General features: G+C 41.1%; 1 protein-coding gene across 2 annotated transcripts in view; it reads right to left on the bottom strand.

The window, feature by feature from the left end:
• The window catches only part of EBF2 (EBF transcription factor 2), a 205,175-nt gene that overhangs the window by 41,063 nt on the left and 148,774 nt on the right, over nt 1–15,338 (bottom strand). The window contains exons 8-10 of one of the 2 annotated variants that reach the window (XM_008977203.5): nt 7,054–7,171; nt 5,134–5,264; nt 4,047–4,173 (exon numbers count right to left, since the gene is read on the bottom strand). In XM_008977203.5, coding sequence (XP_008975451.2) covers nt 4,047–4,173; nt 5,134–5,264; nt 7,054–7,171 — 376 coding nt within the window. Of the gene's footprint in view, nt 1–4,046; nt 4,174–5,133; nt 5,266–7,027; nt 7,172–15,338 lie in introns of both variants that reach the window. The other variant, XM_034965861.3, reaches the window with a different exon arrangement.

The raw sequence follows: 15,338 nt of genomic DNA on the forward strand, positions 1-15,338 counted from the left end.
GATTCAAGAACAATTCAGAAGGCAAGCCACACTATGAGTCCTGGAATCTAATTCCAGAGCATGAGCAGTTAGTGTTTATGTCAGTGCATTGTAATGTCAGGAAGGTGGGAGACACTGGTTTGACTTGTCTCCAATAGCCTGAGCATAGAGCTCAATGTTGAGCACAGAGTGCACTGCTCAATAAATATACATGTCATGCAAAAGTCGTTAATGTCTCAGCACATGAAGAAAACAGAGATATTTTACGACTTGCTAAAGGAGCATCAGAAAGACACCAGGCAGGATGGCCAGAGGCCTGCATCTTTGTTCTAATGCCATCTTTAATTCAACAGGCAATTACTAGCAAATCACTTCTGCTTAGGTTTCAGTTTTCTCTTCTGGAAAAGGAGGACTTTGACTAGTTAATCTTCATATTCCCTTAATCTCTAAAATTATTTGAATTTACATGTAACATAACATCTGTTATTTTCACAGGTGTATAGGCTCCCCTTTTGCTAGGTACTGTGTTTCCAAGATCTGTCGACCACAGCCTCCTCATTCTGTCTGGCAAATTCCTATTTCGCTTCAAAAATGTCAGCTATTGCTACCTCCTCTGGGAAGCCTTCCCTGATTCCCCAAAGCTAGTCACTCCCTGCATAGTGCCTCTATAACCCTTTTTTATTTTAGGGGCTGTATCTAGTTATTGTAATGTAACTGTAGCCATCTCCCTTTTTTTTTTTTAACTTTTGTCATCTCCCATTCTAGAACTGTAAGCTGATAGAGTTGTACTGATAGTATTGATTTTGTGTGTTTAGAGCACGTGTTTGTTGAGTAAATAAATGGGTGACACTTCTACCTTCAGAAATCCATATCTAATTGGTCTGGGGTTTGACCTAGGCACTGATAATTTAAAGTGTGGCCAAGGGTGAGGACCTCTTTTACACATGCACACACACGTACACAACACCTGGTTCCAAATGTCTACATCAATTGCGCTACTGATTGAGATTGTTCTTTACTTCAATAGAGAGTTCAGGATTGGCTGCAATGTGTTTGTTATGATACCTACTCATCTCCTTATAGGCCAGCTCCATCACCCACATCCAGGGGTGTCTCTGAAACAATAGAGATACCAGAAGCTCTACATGTAAACAGTGTCCTGGAACAAGACCTGCTATCCAACTGACCTCAGGGACAGCACACGCTTCTGATTTCTTCTTACCCTGACCACTCCTTCTCAGGATCCTTCCCAGGTTCCTCCTGTCATCTTTAATCCTGCATGCTGGTGTTCCCAAGGCACCATATTTGGACTTCTCCACCATATCATGGTGATCTCCTCTGGTCCTGTGGCTTTAAATCCTGTCTAGATGCTGGTTGCTCCTCTGCTCAACATCTTCCACGTCTTCCCATCCAAAGTCCTCGCCCTGCCTGACTTTCCAACCTCATCTCCCATCACTCTCTTCCCCACTGACTCCACTCCAGCCACACCGGCATTCTTGCTCTTCCCCAACAGCACCAGGCTCCCTCCCACTTGTAATCTTGCTGTACCCTCTACCTGGGACAACCCCCTCCCCCACCCCCAGATTCATGGACTGCCAGGTACTGCTCCAGTGAACACCAGTGAACCAAACAGAAAACCCAGCCCAAGGGAGCTCCTGCAATGGAGGAGGGAATGTGGATGGAGAGGAGAGGAGGATGGAGGAAGAAGGAGAGAAGAGGGGATGGATCTCCACAGCTGGCGCCATCCTGGGATTCAGGTCTTCGCTCTATGTCCCCTCTTCAGAGAGGCCTCCCTAACCAGCCTGCCCAACCCTCCCTCACTCTCCTTCCCTTACTTCTCACTATCTGAAATTATATCACTTATTTTCTCTCTTGTCTGTCTTCCCCTCTATAATACAAGCTTTATGAAGTTGGGGGACTTTACCTTCCTCCCTTCTATACCCCTGAGCTTAGAGCTGTGCCAGCCCATGGCAGGCAGGTCATAAATACTAGTTTGAATGAATGAATGAACTATATCCCTTTGGAGTTGGAACAGTAACTTTTTTATTGTGACTGCAATAGAATCTCCCATAGATCCACAGAAAATAACACCTGAGATGTGCTTATCTCAGGACAGAAAATTCAAAGGCTAAATTTTGAATAAATAGACCTAAAAATTACCTCTTTCCATCTACTGCTAATTGATAGCTAGCCAGACATTGACACTTTAACAAGAGTAGGAATCAGAGCACAAATGAGAGACTACACTATCTATAAAATAATATTATTAAAAATTTATAATATGCCTGCTATATTTTCTTGGTTTATATATTTCTTTCTCTATACTCTTTATTTTCTCTGTCAAAGTATAATACCTCATTGATCTTCCTGCTTCTGGTTGTTCCTCAGTTAACTCAGTCTTTATATCAACACCATTTCTTTTTTTGAAGACAATACCTTTGAGTTACTCTTCGTTGCACAGAAACCCTCAATGCCTTCTTATTTTCTGACAAGTCAAGTCTAAACTCCCTTACCAGGCTCCTTTTTTTTTTTAACTTTAAAAGAATGTGGTAAAATACTCATAACATACAATTTACCATCTTAATCATTTTTAAGTGTGCAGCTCATTTGGGCTAAGTAGTTCACATTGTTGTACAACCATCATCACCATCCATATCCAGAACTCTTTTTGTCTTGCAAAACTGAATCTCTGGACCCATTAAATGAATCCCCAATTTCTCCTCCCTTAACCCTTGGTACCCACCATTAGACTTTCCATCTCTATGAATTTGACTACTGTATGTACTACATAAGGTTTTTAAGCTGTTTTATGCTTTCTTTCCCTCCCATGCTGATATGGTTTGGCTGTGTCCCCACCCAAATCTCATCTTGAATTGTAGCTCCCATAATTCCCATGTGTTGTGGGAGGGACCTGGTGGGAGATAGTTGAATCATGAGGGCAGTTTCTCCTATACTGTTCTCATGGTAGTGAGTAAGTCTCACGAGATCTGATGATTTTATAGTGGGTTCCCCTTCACTTGGTTCTCATTCTCTCGTCTGTCGCCATGTAAGATGTGCCTTTCACCTTCTGCCATGATTATGAGGCCTCCCCAGCCACTTGGAACTATGAGTCCATTGAACCTCTTTTTCTTTAAAAATTACCCAGTCTCGGGTATGTCTTTATCAGCAGCATGAAAACAGACTAATACAGATGCCTAGCACATGTAGGGTAAGTTCTAGTTTAAGTACAAAATGCATTGCCACAGCTGTCAGACAAGCTTTTGGTCCTGCAGGAATGTGCTCACCTCACCCTGTGGCCTTTGCCTATGGGATTCCCATAGTGAGAACATTCTCCCTTTCTCTCTTTGCCCATCCAAATTCTCCCTGTCCGTAAATATGGTCTTCAATTTCCATCTCTTCCTTGGCACCTCACCCCATTACTCTTGTCCACACTAAGCCCTCTCTTCCTGAAACTCATATTCCATTCATCGGAAATACCAAACATTTCAAATTTATGAATTCACCAGTTGTTCTTTGCAATATACCACTGCCTCCTTCAAAAGTTTCTAAACTTCCAAGTGGGGAAGGGATCATGTCTTACGTGTCATCCATACCCTTCTCTTAGAAAAAGCAGTTGATACAAAGTAGAAATTTAACAAATATTGACTAATATATGATGTTTACCTTCTTGAAGTTTTAAAATACTTTGAATTGCTCTCCAACATCACTAGGCAACTCTCTTGAATCTTTTCAAGAAAATGTAGTTACAGCCAATAACTGTCTATTTTTTAATCTGACCATGTGGATAAAAGATGGTTACAGCATGGTTCCAACAGAGTTAAATTTTCAGAGGTGTGTTCCTGAAATGAGCTGCTGTGATCTCCCAGATCATGCAGAAGTTGCTTAAGTAAAACACTAATTGAGAAGTGAACCTTCACATCACCATTCAACATCTATCACTCAGCTCACTCTTTCCACACTAGTAAAAAGACCTAGAAAAATCAGGACGATTACAAAGTGCAGATACTGGGAACTAGCGCAAAGGCAAACCAGAAGCTAGCCTCTCTTGGAATCATTTTCTCACCTACCTGTGTAAATGAACCTTCCTGGGGCTCCTTTGCAGAACTGTTTAGATTTATAAGATAATGTCACCTCTACCACGCCTGGGATGTGCCGGGGAGGAGTCTGTACTCTGATGGCATGAGGGGTTATTAGCTGAGGAATGAACAGGCAGGGAAATAAAATACCCATTAGACAAGCCATCACCAAGGACATAAGGTGTACAACATCTCCCACTATTGCTCCCCAGGGGCTTCTTTCTCTCTGCTCTACTCTAACTGGAGTACTCCTAGCTCCAAATGCACTCTGAACATCCCTGTCCTGTCTCTGTCTGTCTCTGTGTATGTGTCTGTCTCTGTCTGTCTGTCCCTCTCTCTGTGTGTGTGTCTCTGTCTCTCTCTCTCTCTGTCTGCCTGTCTCTCTCTCTCTGACCCCCACCTTGGAATTTCCTCTCAACTCAACCAATGTAGGTCCTTTATTTCCTACAAGCCCAGCCCAAGTCCCTCCCACCTCCTGCTGCCAATCCCACCCTCATCCCTGGAATCCTTTCCTCTGCTGAACTCCTATCCTGCTTGTGATTTCAAATATTGATCTGGCAAGTGCCAACCCCAACTTAACACTGTCACTTATCTTTTTGTCATGTTTTATATGATGATGAAAGTCAAACACATCCAATTTAGAACATTTTGAAATTACAGAAAAATATTTTTTAAAAATTAACATCATAAAGACAATCAATATTAACATCTGGTATGTTTCCAGTACCTTTCTATAAATGTGTGTTATATAACTAGATTTTACATCCATAGGCACTGTTGTCCTTATTTTTTTTCTGCTTAGTATTACAGTGTGAGCATATCCTCTTTCCTGTATCATTCGAATTTTTCCAAAACATTTTTTAACGGTGGAGTGACATTCCATCACTTTACAATTCTAGATTTCTAAGTTTTCACCATTTTAAATAATACTGCAGTGGATACTTATCTTCTTAAGAAACCCATGCCTGATTTACTATGACTTTTATGCTTTTTTACCCTTGGTGTTTGTGCTAGTTTCCCAGATCAAAACAATCTTTGGGCGAAAGGAAATCAGAGTAAGCCTGTTGCCTCTGCTTACCTCGCTCCATACAAGCATGGTCCCAAACACCACTTGGAGACCATCAAAGAAGTTGTCCCCGATGATGATGACCATGGCTCCTCCTGTGGTCCAGCCTTCACTCGGGCTAATGGCTTTGATGCAGGGGGTAGCTAAGAAGACAGGAAAGAAAAAGTCAGGTTTGTTCTTTCATGGGTGTCCAACTTTTTGGCTTCCCAGGCCCACATTGGAAGAAGAATTGTCTTGGGCCACATATAAAATACACTAATGCTAACGATAACTGATGAGCTAACAAACAAACAAACAAAAAAGGTCCATGTATAATTTTTGTGATATCCCCCACCACAGATAAGAAAACGAATCCTTGCCTTCAAAGGATTGGACACACCACAAATAAAAAAGTCCTTGCATTCAAAGGGCTGGACACCCGTATTTGGTTGAAGCCTAGAATTCTGGGGATGGGCTGCTTTTGAAAGCTGCTGGTCATTCCAAGAAGTTCAAGCTGAGATTTGTTGACTTGCCATCATTCCCTAACTGGCTGTTGGTTTTCACCGAGTCATTGAAGCCTAATGAGTTGACCATTATGTATGAAAAAGTAAAACACTTAGGTAATTGTGCAAAGGGTGTTTGAAAAACTCTGTTGTTTTTGCCCATATTTTTATAAGTTGATCACACTGGAAATGTGTAAATCCCCTTTCTCTCCCCACCTCCTCTGCCCTAAGATGTTAAGATTTACGAGGCCTGTTAATGGGCCAGAGAGAGAGAGAGAGGGGGAGAAAGCAAAATCTATTATAGTTGAAGGCTTTTTTCAGCTCTATCAAGAGACAATTTCTAATCACTCTACTAACTTTGTAGGAAGGATTTTCCCCACTTCTTCCATATGCTCCAGGCCTCTGGACTTTATATCCCAACAGGAACCCAATATGGTTTTCAGGCCATAACTAAAGTCAATCCATCACTCCATTTCCAAAGTTGACAGGGTCAAAGGTAGAGGAGAACTTTGGCAGGACTCCAAAAACATGAGCCCCCTTTGAACAGCCAGTCAATCACATCCAATCAGTCAAAAGAAACTGGATGGGTTCCTAGTCCTGAACTCTGGGATTTTCTTTTCCCCTTTCAGTGCCCACTGTGGGAGAATTAACACCACTCCAAATTCTTTACTGATTCAATCATTTTCTTTCAGTTCATTAATTCCTGTTTACAATGATACAAGATACATTTTCAGGGCTGAGTTAGGGTGGGAGGTGGGGGTTGGGTGGTAGTATATAACAAAACATCACACTAAAATAGTAGCCTAGTTTGACCAACATTCTGTATTATAAGGTCTTTCTATACCAGTGAGTTGGGGAGTGCAGACGGAAGGGGAATAATTAAAATGGAATTTACTTAGATTTGTCAGTTATCTTCATCGATATACTTTAATTTTTTGGACAACTTGAAATTTAACAGTTACCGGTATTTCTAATTACTTTAATGCACTTGGAAAACTACCCAGAACAGACCATGATTTCTTCTTGTCCAAGCAAACAAAAATCAATTAGTGTCAGTTTCATTCTGAGCATTGTTTTGTTTTGCCTACAATCTGTTTAAGGGCACATGTGACACTTATTCATACATGTCTGGCACTGCAATGTTCCTGTTTAACTAAGATGTCATAGGCCTATGTTTGCCTGAAATGCCCGTCTCACAAAAAGGAAAACACAGAACAGGATGGAAGAGAGTGGGAGGCATGAGAACTTGGCACGGGCTGGTAGACGTGTGGGCCTTACAGTGGAGCAGGCTGGAGTCCGTGTTTATAACTTCGTTTTAAAAAAAAAAAAAAAACCCACATTGTTCTGTGTACTTTCTCTGCTCTGACTCCGAGACATAAATTTGAAGTTCGAACAAGGAAATTCGTGGTGAATTTCATGTGTCTGCTATGCTGAGCGCAGGCAGCCCTACCTTCCGATGGATCGAGTCTTCTTGCTCTCCGTCCATGCTTGGAGTTGTTATGAACAAACATGTTGTCAGAAACAGCCAGGACGTGTCCATCCACATTCACCGTTGTTGACAACACAACCTGCATATTTAAAGTAAAAAGGAGAAAGGGGGTACAGTGGAATTAGTTTCACATGAAGTAGCAAATGCACCAAAATTCTGTTTTGCCACACTTCCATTTGGCAAAGGGGAGATGGGACAGAACTTGGGACTCAACAGAGTTTTCTCCTTCTGTAATTATGTCAAAACTTTACAGAAAAAGTGGCTGCCCTTCATCCATGCATTGTCAAGAACCTTTGCTCAAAGCACACCCATGTAATGAAGTGGAGAAAATGACCATCTGCCTGATGGTTCCAGAAACCTGGTTCTCTATCAAAAGACCTGGACCACCACCACCAGTGGAGCCTCCACCACAGAAAGCTGGTGTGCCATGTGGAAGCTGAGATCTATACGCCAGCTGGAAAGTCACTTTTCCAAGCTCAGGAATGGGTTCTTGCACTTCAGACAGGTCCTGACATCATGCCCAGCATTGGGATGCTGGCTGGTGAACTGTCTGTGGTGTTGCTGCCCAGTAGAGAGTGGTGGCAGCGATGCCTCGACTTTTGCTGAGAAGATAAGGTTGCCATAATTCAGTGTTGAAAGTAGAGGATGTGTAGCATCTAATGAGGGCGAGGGGAGAGGTGGTGTGGAACAGTGGCAGAACATGGGTTTGGAGTCAGGGAGAGCTGAATTCAAATCCCAGGCTTCTGTCCCCTAACTTGCAACCATGATCAAATTACTTCACCTTTTCTAATCTCAGTTTTTCTTATCTGTAAGATATAAATAACAATGTGTATCTCACAGTGCTGAAATGAGGTATAATGAGATATAGGCACACATCCCTAGTCCAAGAATCTGAAATCCAAAATTCTCCAAAATCTAAACCTTTCTGAGCACTGACATGATGCTCAAAGGAAATGTTCATTGGATCATTTTGGATTTTGGATTTTTCAGATTAGGGATGCTCAACCAGTAAGTAAGTACAGAATGCAAATATTCCAAAACCCGAAATCAGAAGCACTTCTAGATGCAAGCATTTTGGATAAGGAATACTCAACCTGTAATACATATAAAGGATTCAGCACAGTACTTGGTGTGTGCCAAACTGGGATGAGTTCGCGTCCTAACTGCTTTGCCCATGCTGGGCTTGACCAGACCATAAGACAGATGACATTACTCACACACAGAGGTTCTCCCATGGTCTAAGCTCGGGGGGAGGTCCTAGGAAGAGGCAGATAGGAAATAGGTACCAACAGTTATAAGGCATGGTCCCTAACCTAAAAGAGTTTATTTTCTGGCTGGAGAATCATAGTTAACACAGGAAACAAGTAGCACAAAGACTGGTATCAAATCGAGCTCCAGCATATGTACTGCAGATCAGGGGTGGGGGAGAAGCTCAAAGAGGTGGATATCAGCAAAGGCTGGCCAAGCATAGCAGAAGGGAGTGGACCTGGGTGGAGCTCCCACCGAATCACTTGACCCAGAAGACGAACCACCCTAGACATGGGTCTATTTCTCAGTTCACGTCAGTTACGCATGGCCATTATTATTGAGGAAAAAAAAGAACTTATTATATACATACTCACAAACATGTGTAGACCTTTTGAGGAAGGGCACTAAATAGGTACAAAATGAAGAGTCGTGTTTAAAAATGACTCTTCCTGTCTACTCCCAAATTAAAACAGTTGATATTCTACTTGTAATTGTCCTTCCTTACTTATTAAATGGAGGGCAGGGGGCTTGATCCTGCCGTATTTTTTTTTTTTTTGAGATAGAGTCTCACTTTGTTGCACAGGCTAGAGTGCAGAGGCACCATCTTAGCTTACTGCAACCTCCATCTCCAGGGTTAAAGCAATTCTCCTGCCTCAGCTTCCCAAGTAGCTGGGATTACAGATGCCTGCCACCATGCTCAGCTAATTTTTGTATTTTCAGTAGAGACAGGGTTTCACCATGTTGGCCAGGCTGGTCTTGAACTCCTGACCTCAAGTGATCCACCTGCCTCAGCCGCCCAAAGTGCTGGGATTACCGAAGTGAGCCACAGCTCCCAGCCCTACCTTACCTCTGAATATGAAGGAATGAGGCAGCATTTTAAAAACCTTTTATTATGAATAATTTCAAGCAAACAAAAGAAACAGGATAGCATAATGAATCCCCAGTACTTACCATTCAGCTTCAAGAATTGTCAAAATATCGCCATTCTCATCTCAGCTACAGTAGACCCCTTATCCAAGAGGTCTATGCTCTAAGACCCCAGTGGATGTCTGAAACCTCAGAGAATATCAAACCCTATAATATATTATGCTTTTTCCTATACATACCTATGATAAAGTGTAATTTATAAGTTAGGCACAGTAAGACATTAATGACAATAATATTTGAAATAGAACAATTATAAAAAGATATTGAAATAAAAGTATATAAATGTGGCTTCTCTTTTTTTCTCTCAAAATGTCTTATTGTACTGTACCTTGGGTAACTGAAACCACAGAAAGTGAAGCCTCCAAAGTGGACGGGGGAACTACTGTTTACCACCACCCACTCCCAACCCCCTACTCAACAATGATAATAATCACAGGTTTGGGTTTTTTTGTAGGTAAAATTTACATACATTGAAATGCACAAATCTTAGCTGTCCAACTTACACTGTGATCAAGAAGTAGACTATTTCCATCTTCCCAAAAAGTCATCTTGTGTTCCCTCCCAGTCCATCCTACCCCCACCACCAGCAAAGCAATACTCTTCTGATTTTTTTCTTTGCCCTGAAGAGTTTTTTGATGACATCTTTTTAAGTTATATTTTTAGCATAATAGGTTTGGGAAAATCCCTAAAACCCATGAGTCCACAAATCATCTCATATAGTGTCACATCTTGAACATGGTGGTAACATATGCAAAATTTTACATGAATAAGTGTCAGTCATCCAACCCAACAGATAATTCACTGTGTTTCTAATATGTGACAGGGCCCAGAGATTCAAAGAATAAACTTAAAGGAACCTCAGTTGTCATTCAGAAAATTATCAATATAATTGCTCACAATTCAGGGGTACAGCCTGTCAAGCGCTGTGTCTGTTTTCAATTGTGTCCATGTTAACATGTTAGAATCTGGGGAAATTCCTTCCAGAAAGTTCCTATCATAGTGGCAAACATTAAGATGGCGGCATCTATCACTCCCCGTAAGTGCTCACGTTCTTATCAAAGTGATCTCAGCAAAACACAAGGTCATGTTACAGCCGAAGGGAGAGGCAGAGCCTCCTGGTTGCAAGGTTAAGATGAACGTGAAGATTGTATTGCCTACCCCCCGAAAATAATAGGAGAAGAGAGAGAAGAAAGAATCAAACCACTCTTATAAATTGTGTGTGTGAATGCATTTTCAAAGACATAACTGTCATCTCTGGAAAAAACAAAACAGAAAACAAGGAGAGGGTGCTTTGGGCTTTAATTCTTCCATTTTTTTTTTTTTTTTTTTTTTTGAGACAGCGTCTTGCTCTATCACCCAGGCTGAAGTGCAGTGCAGTGGCCTGATCTCAGCTTACCACAACCTCTGCCTCCCAGGTTCAAGCGATTCTCCTGCCTCAGCCTCCCGAGTGGCTGAGATTACAGGTACCTGCCACCACACCCAGCTAATTTTTGTATTTTTGGGGTTTTACCATGTTGGCCAGGCTGGTCTAGAGCTTCTTACCTTAAGTGATCCTCCCGCCTCAGCCTCCCAAAGTGCTGGGATTACAGGCATGAGCCACCGCACCCAGCCATGGGCATTAATTCTTAATGAGCTGTCCTAGGCACACTAAGGGGAACCTGGGCCCTGTCTGAGAATTACGTGGAGGTAAAGAGCCTTCTCTCTGAGGCTGCTTTAATTCACTCCACAAGCTCCTTGTCATACTGTCCATTAATACTCCCCACGCATTCCTGCCACAAAATATGGGGCTTTCACAAGCCAGCTGATTTCATCATTGTCCATTTGGGTGGAGTGAGACTTAGTTCCAAAGTGAACATTTCCCGAATGACATACCCTGATGGTTCAGATGCACTTCATTATTTTCTATTAACAATAGAAATAAATTTTAATCTCTTGCTGGCTCACGCTGGCCTCTCATGACAGCTAGGGAATTAACCTGAATTATGTCAGTGTCTATAAAATTTATTACAAGATTTTAAATTATGTCCAAATGTATGTGTGTGTGCATGTGTACGTATAGATATGAGGCAAGATCCAGGTTTTAATATTCCAAATATCTTAGATGGTGAGGTAGCTGGAAGAGCCTGCCAATTCAACTGAATTTTCAAAATGTGATGGATTTAATTCATAAACTCCCCCACAGGAAACCAGACCTGTTTGGTGGTTGTTTCTATACATAGAGACACACACTTAAATACTGACTTTTACATACATTTGCTTTACTTCTGGAAGAATGAACTACATTACACAGGTGAAGATATATTTGGTACAGTCAAAACTTCAAATTTAAGTTCCTTCACTGTTTACTGATGAACAGTGACAACACTGATATGCGTCTATTTGGGGAAGTTAACATTTCTGAATGTTTTAGGACCAAAGGAAGTGGAATGCGCATTCCAACATCATCTTACTCCCAGGCCTTCCCCTTCCACAAGCCAACTTCTTTCCCCTAGTGAGTATTTCCTGGGTCACGAAGGCTGACCCTTCCCATCTGGAATCAATCAGTCAACCCCTGACAACTTCCTGAAACACCTCACTCCATTTCCTGTTCTCTCCCCCTTCTCGTTTTCCCCCTGGTTTGCTTCACTCTTCAAAACTGCAGGCCACAGCAGCTTAATGTTAGAGGGTCAGGCACAGTTAGACTCCAAAACACTACACAAGGACACCTTTGACCTTCAAAAATCTTTACATCTTAGCTAAACAAATCAAGGTCAACATTTCTTACCATTACCTTGTTAACTATTTGTATGCATCTCTGCCAAGGGTCTTCTGATCATATAACCATCAATACCACTTATTCACCTAAGATCAACTGATCTGCTTTAAAAGAAGCAAATGTAGTATGGATAAAAGGTACCATTCGGAGGTGCCTGAAACTGAAAATCGCCAGCATTATATTAGCAAACATACGGATAGTGATGCATACAAAGGAACTTCTATGCCTCATCGTCTCCTGTCACCTAGTCCTGATAACGCATCTTTTCTAAGGCTGTCACTCTATTGGCACTGCCATTCTGCTGGCATGGCCCTAAAGAATGCCAATTAGGAATACAGATGTCCATAATTTGTGTGGGATGGACCCCCAGTTTCTGCTGCTGACACTGGTGACAGTTTTCATTTATTTCTTAGAGTTGATACATCTGTATTACAGCTCAAAGCCTGCAGATCTGAAAACTAAATCATGGTAAATGACAGCTCTCCTCAACTGATACATTTCAATGCAAAAGCAACAACCAATTTATTTAGGACAAAGTACCTTTAACCCAAGTTTCCGAGAGAGAAATCAGGATCAATTGAAATTGCTTGCATTTTTTTCTAAATAAAAGTGGTTTTTGCCTTCTCCCATTCCCTATTTTGCTTTGATGTGATCTCTCATTTTTAGTAACACCAACTCAATAAACAGACCAATTGGAGAGTGACGGTGGTAGGTTCCATTTTAAATCATTTAATTATATGGCAGTGTTAGTTGGTTATACAGAAATAGAAACATGAATAAAAAGTCTGTATCTTCCCATGAAAAATACAAGAAAGTTTTAAGAACGGAATCTACAAGTACGTTAGCAGTCTTCTACCAGTTCTCAAGAAAACCGATCGGCTTTCTCAAATTCTATTTTTCTTTTCATTCCACAAAAGTTCTCCCATGTCCCTCACTCCAATAATTTATACAAAGCAGGAGCTGAGTTGTAAAGGAGCCCTTTCCTGCTCATAAAAGGCCACAGTGGGGGTCACCCTTCAGGTGGACACATCCGTTAATCTGTCTGAACATCTAATTTTCCAATAGAGGAGTTATTTCTTTAGTTATCAGAATGATAGCATGTGCCATGGAGACTTTTACGAAACTGACTTATTCCTACCCTTTGGTTATTTTTATAGCCCTTCTCTAAAATGTCCTTGGCTTTTTGGAACACCGTGTGTGTGTGTGTGTGTGTGTGTGTGTGTGTGTGTGTGTGTGTGTGTGTGTGTGTGTTTTAAGTACTTATCCTTCTCAAAACTCTAACTGTATGATTTAGTTGAATTACATAAGCCAGAGGAATGGCCAGTTGGGCCCTACTCCCAGCTAGGCTTTTTCAGCTCCTACCCAGGTGTTTCTACAAAGACCCTAAGTCTCATACAAAGAGGCTAAAAGAAAAAGAGAAGTCAAAATGAAAAATGTGTGGAATCACCAAATGATCTGCTCTTTGAAACAGACGACAATTCCAATGTCTGCAGTCACTAGAGAATAATTACACTGGTCAGAAACCTCCCCATATGGGCCAGAGTCCTTGCTTTGAAAACACACCAAGTTCTACCATTAGTCAGACACAGTTCCCCACCCTTTCAATGAGGGTCATGCACCTCCTAGCTGAATGTGGGGCCTTTGGTAGTTTAATCTCAGTAAAGCTATAACACATCGCATTTATAGCACACTCCACATTGAAGACTCTGATACCCTACTTATGAATGTGCATACACTCGGCTAAATAAAATGGTCTCGAAAATTCCTGTTATTTTGCCAAGAGTGGAAAAAAAAAATTCTTTATGACATTTTACATCTGGAAATGGAATTAAATTCATGATGTGCTTTTCCCTTATAACTGTTCGGTTGCCATATATGTTATTTCAGCTTTCCCAAAGCATAACTGTTATGTGGGATTTTATTTTCCACCTGTGGAAGGAGGAAAGGGACAGAGAAACCATTAAAGGGACAGAGAAAATCAAGACAGACTTCTGGCTATGGCGAGCTTGGGACCAAGCTGCAGTTCCATATTGCAAGGAGAAATACATGTTGGGTTTTTACACAATCCCGAATTCTCATCATGGACAAGCTGAATCTAATGACACAGTTTTGTCTAAGCCTCCATTAATTCAATCCAGGCTAACAACTAACAAATGGGCTACTGCAGTTTGTTCTGCCCTACCACTTTATTCCTGGCACACATATTTTCAAGCCAGATTTAAGGCCCAGATTCTTCTTTGTTATGGGACTCCAGAGTCTCCAAAATTACCTTTAAACACCTACCCCACAAGCATGGATTTTGTCATTTTCTTTAAAAGGAATTCCCAGAATTCTCAGCAATGGCTGTTTCATATTCCCGAAGGCTAAATTTTCTGTTCAGTGAAGGATCAAGTCCCAGACAGGAGAACACAGAGTTGACTGCCATAGAGACAGATGTGGGAGGTTCTGGGTTGCTCCAGTAGAGAGAGGGGACTGGGCATCAATGGCATTACTCCTGAGAAGACGTGCTCTTTTCTTTTTTTAAAAAAAAAATACATATTTTTAATTCTGTCAAGTTTAAACTGATATACTTGATGACAAGAATATAAACTAAACCAACACTGGTCAATTTACTCAGTTTAAAAAATAATTTCTTTTAACTATTTTACTTTTTTTTCTTGTGTAATTTCAACTTTTATTTTAGATTCAAGGAGTATACATGCAGGTTTATTACATGAGTATGTTGTGTGACACTGCAGTTTGAGATATGAATGATCCTGTCACCCAGGTAGTGAGCATAATTCCTAATAGGTAGTTTTTCAGCCCTCTCCTCCTTCCCTTTCTTTCCCTGCTAGTAATCCCTAGTGTCTATTACCCCCATCTTTATGTCCATTGGTAACCAATGCTTAGCATCCACTTACAAGTGAGAACATGCAGTATTTGGTTTTCTGTTCCTACATTTATTTGTTTAGGATCATGGCCTCCAGCTGTGTCCATGGTGCTGTAAAGGACATGATTTCATTCTTTTTTGTGGTTGTGAAGTATTCCATGGTGTCTATGTACCACATTTTATCTGATCCACCATTGATGAGCATCTAGGTTGATTCCATGTCTTTGTTATTGTGAATAATGCAGCAATGAACATACAAATGTGCATGTCTTTTGGGTAGAACAATTTCCTTTCCTTTGAGTATATACCCAGCAATGGGATTGCTGGGTCAAATGATAGTTTGATTTTATTTTTTTCATTTTAACTAGAGAAGATACTTTCTTAAGGAACCAGACAGCACTGTGTTTCCATCAGTCACTGGGTATTTATTGAGACTCCTAGGCGCTC

Source organism: Pan paniscus, chromosome 7, assembly GCF_029289425.2.
Source record: "Pan paniscus chromosome 7, NHGRI_mPanPan1-v2.0_pri, whole genome shotgun sequence".
NCBI classification, from domain to species: domain Eukaryota; kingdom Metazoa; phylum Chordata; class Mammalia; order Primates; family Hominidae; genus Pan; species Pan paniscus.